The following is a 4335-nucleotide window of genomic DNA, read 5'->3' on the forward strand; positions in this document are numbered from 1 at the left end:
CCTACCTACCTACCTACCTACCTACCTACTACCTACCTACCTACCTACCTACCTACCTACCTACCTACCTACCTACCTACCCTACCTACCTACCTACCTACCTACCTACCTACCTACCTACCCTACCTACCTACCTACCTACCTACCTACCTACCTACCTACCTACCTACCTACCTACCTACCTACCTACCTACCTACCTACTACCTACCTACCTACCTACCTACTACCTACTACTACCTACCTACCTACCTACCTACCTACCTACCTACCTACCTACCTACCTACCTACCTACCTACCTACCTACCTACCTACCTACCTACCTACCTACCTACCTACCTACCTACCTACCTACCTACCTACCTACCTACCTACCTTTTTTACAGGTCACTTGAGGTTTTTTTGTGTAAAGCATGATCACTGAAATGACACTAGAAACAGCTCTGGCAGTCTGGCTCTGAATTTTTTATGTAAAATGTGAAGGTTTAGAGGTGAAATCACTGAATTATGTGAGAGAAAAGTCACAGTTAATTAATATTTAAAACCAATATTTTAAAGCAAGGAAAATTATTACAGAGGTGGGAGTTTAAAGCTTATTTCAGCATCACATATTATATAGCCTTACTATAATACCAAACTTTATGTGGATTCTTAAAGAAGAGTGGTCTTTACCTTTAATGTGACATTTCCAGAATATTTTCAGCATTTCCAGATCCAGCCTGCTCCCGAATAGAGAGAGGATATCTCAGTGAAAATAATGTTTCCTTTCAAATAGCTTCTTGAACTTCTTAGAGCTTAGAAATTATGTGTTCGCTGATCGTAAAAATATACAATTTGCGATTTATTGACTGACCTGTTAACATTTAGGGCCAAGCAAGCAGAAAGTGATCTCAATGTGATCAGCAGATTTTTTTTAGCTTGGACTGGGCCAATAAACATGAATACAAATGTATACAAATAATCTGCAACTATGTAATGCTTATGCACACTAAAAAAGTGATACTGTCCGATATTGAAGGCGATAAAGAAATGATTGTTTATATAAAGGAGGTTTTCTATGAAAACAATCAGGTAAATTCATATAGTTACTTTTCTTTATACTAATAAGAAGAAAACTCATAATGCTTAGAGAGGGGTACCCAATGCTAAAAGTATAATCAGTTTGGAGTGAGACTTTGGTAGAATTACAGAATCAGAGGACAGAATGGGACAAATAGATCAACTCGTGAGAAATGCACTGACACTTCTATTTTCTGCTGTTTGTTGTTTACAAAGGTTGCACTGGTTTCCCAGAATCCTGTGCTGTTTTCTGGTTCTCTGAAGTACAACATAGAGTATGGTCTAGAGGAGCTTCCTCTGGAGAAGGTGGAAGAAGTTGCAAAGAGGATCAACGTACACAAGTTCATCTCTGAAATGGAGAACGGCTATGACTCTGGTAGAGAGCTGCTGCATTTACCTCATTTTGTGATAATGTTTGCATCTTTTATTGTGTCTTAGAAATCATTAGAGTGACAAAATTATAGTCTTAAGCTGCTTTTCCAACATTTTTCTACTATTGTAGCATTAAATGAGGTTGAAATTGGTCAAGCAGCTGGTGAAGTTAGCCTTTTACTTTAGATGGACAATCATGCCAAATTTAAAGTTGATTCATAAAGTTCATGGTTGTAATGTAAAATGTTCAAAGCACTGTTCATAGATACTAAAGGAGTAGCTAACATATTTTTCTTTGTCCAGATATTGGAGAGTGTGGAGGCAAACTGTCAGAAGGACAGAAGCAGAGCCTCGCCATCATCAGAGCTCTGGTTCGAGATCCCCAGGTCGTCATCCTGGACGAAGCCACAAGCAAACTGGATGTAGATGCAGAGAAGACGGTAAGTACAAAACACGGTCCTGGAAATGATGCAGATGCTTCTGGAGATCAGATTGTCTCATTGGGACAAGGTCAGAACGCAGGCACAAGAAGTCTGGAATTTAATTTCAATAGTTTCCATGCCTGGAAAAGCTTGAAAAAAGAAGACTGAGGTTCATCGTGTTTCAGACCTTTTCCTGTTTTTCTAAGATAAGAATGAGATTTGGTCAATAAAAGCATTTGGTTCAAGCCAAGTGTTTTACACACTTAGCAGCTGAGAATAGCTCATCCTTAACAAGACCCAGTTTCACACTCAATTCAGCCAGATTAAAATGAATTGATGCATGTTTATCACAAAAAAGTAAAAAATAGAAAATCCTTAAATAACTTACTGTAGATGCTTTTCCATTTCAAATGTGAGCAAGATTTGTTTTGATATTCCACTAAGACAAAAAAAAAGAGAACAGTTTTCCATTGCTGTATATTCACATTAAATAGGAAACATATTTAAAATTTAATGTGAATATATTTGCATGTTCATTAATATATTTCCATGTTCATTAAAAAATATGCTGGCTCCATAATCCTTCTACCACTTCCTGTTGTCTTTTTTGTCTTTTCCAGCAGTAGTAACATCTGGTTATTCATCACATGAAAAAGTGTTTCCATTGCAGTTTTGTGAAATAAACTAGTTTTAATTCAGCCACAGAAACCACTTCTTTTGGTGATTTGTTTTTGCACCAAAAACTTGTTTTTTGTTGCAAAACCAAGTTTTTGCACTTGGTTTTTCCTGGTGCAAACACTTTTTAACATAATTTTTTTTTTTCAAAACTGCCGTGTTTCTTTTAAGCTAATTTATTTTGGAAATTCCAGTTTGCTCAATTTTATGGTCAGTGGAAATGCAGCTAGTGATTCTAATTTCTAATCTCTTACTAACACTGACCATTTTAGAAAAAACAGCTTTTACAAATGATGTGAAACAGTCTTACTTTATCCTGAACTAACTCACTTGTATTCAAGTCAATTAATAACAATTAATTCCACATAAAAAAAATCTGATTTAAAAATAATTATTTCTAAGTAAGCGTTTAACCATAACAAGTTCAACGATTGTTTGTGGCTTAAATTGCCCCATTTCTTGGGAAACATGTCAGCGCACACAAGCGGACTCACTGGCTAACTGTCAGCCAATCCCATTAAAGCTGTGGATCCCCAGTAAGAACTGACCAATCCAGCGTCGCTCAGCCCTTCCTGGTGTCATTCCCCAGGTTCTGAACGAGATTCTGGCTCGCGGACGGACGGTTCTGATCGTGGCTCATCAGCTCAGCATTGTGGAGAAAGCGGATCACATCATTTTCATGGAGGACGGTTCGATCCGGGAGGAGGGGACCCATGAGGAACTCATGAACAAAAAAGGATGCTACTTCCGTTTGAAGGAGGAGCTGTTTTCTGAAGAAGACTTGTAAAACAAAAATAAATAAAAAAACAACGACTCACAAGCACTTCTCATCTTGTATTTCGCCAAAAAGCTTCTGTTGTAAATAACAGGTTGGCTGAGGTTGTATATTTAATAAACACAGAACAGTGACATCAGGCTGTTTCAGGAAGGGAAATGTGATTGTTTTTTATGTTTCTTGTTTGAAGTGCATTAAAATAGTTTGACAAAAAAGCTGAAATGATTGATGTTTTCTTGTCTTTACCACCCAAGGCGATGTTTACAGACTGTCATCAGTGTAAAATAAAGGATGTGAATATGTACATTTTGGTAACCAACTGTCACTTGTTATTTTTGTAAAATATTATGATTTCATGCAAAAACATATCTAATAATGACGAGTTGTTTCTGTGAGCCTCTTGCATTTTTTCATACTTTGTTCCATTACAACAACAAACCTATTTTTTTATTAACCTATAACCTATAAAATCTTATTATTTTATCAAGAGGCACAAAGTAATGCACCACTGTGAAGTTGAGCTAACATGTACTGCTTCTTATGGAATAAGAATAAAAGTTTGAAAGTTCACACATTTTTCATCAGCCTTCCCGAGTCAGTACTTTCTAGAACCTCTTTGTTTTTCCATTTCCAGCTGCAAGTTTTATGTCTCTGCACTCTGTGCACACTCTGTGCACATCTACACACTAATTTATCTCCATTCTTCTTTCTCAAACAACTAAAACTCAGTCAGATTGGATGGAGAGCATCTGTAAAATATCTTGTCCAACGTTGGATATACGTCTGGGCTTTGACTAGACCACAGTAACCCCATATCGATGCTTTGATTTAAACTCTTCAGTGGTTGCTCTTGTTGGATTGGGTCGTGTTTGCAGTTTCAAGCATTTGTCTATCAACTGTGGAAAGAGTTTCAGCATGTCTTCTGCTGCTCCCATCATTTTTCACTCTGTAGTTTTAGTCTTCCTTTCTCTCTGGCCAAGTGCTGCTGTCTCTTGTTTCTTTGCAGCGCTTGTACAGCTCCCCCAGCTGGACG

At 37.4% G+C, this 4335-nt stretch overlaps 1 protein-coding gene across 2 annotated transcripts in view; it reads left to right on the plus strand.

The window, feature by feature from the left end:
* The window catches only part of tap2t (transporter associated with antigen processing, subunit type t, teleost specific), an 11021-nt gene extending 7140 nt beyond the window's left edge, over nucleotides 1–3881 (plus strand). For both annotated transcript variants that reach the window (XM_055043285.1, XM_055043284.1), the window contains 3 exons: nucleotides 1275–1434; nucleotides 1734–1870; nucleotides 3117–3881. In XM_055043285.1, the coding sequence (XP_054899260.1) occupies nucleotides 1275–1434; nucleotides 1734–1870; nucleotides 3117–3314 (495 nt within the window). In that variant the 3' untranslated portion in view covers nucleotides 3315–3881. The remainder of the gene's footprint in view (nucleotides 1–1274; nucleotides 1435–1733; nucleotides 1871–3116) is intronic.
* Nucleotides 3882–4335: the final 454 nt, after the last annotated feature.

The sequence above is a fragment of the Poeciliopsis prolifica genome, unplaced genomic scaffold (genome assembly GCF_027474105.1).
Source record: "Poeciliopsis prolifica strain line A6 unplaced genomic scaffold, Auburn_PproV2 SCAFFOLD018, whole genome shotgun sequence".
Lineage (NCBI taxonomy): Eukaryota > Metazoa > Chordata > Actinopteri > Cyprinodontiformes > Poeciliidae > Poeciliopsis > Poeciliopsis prolifica.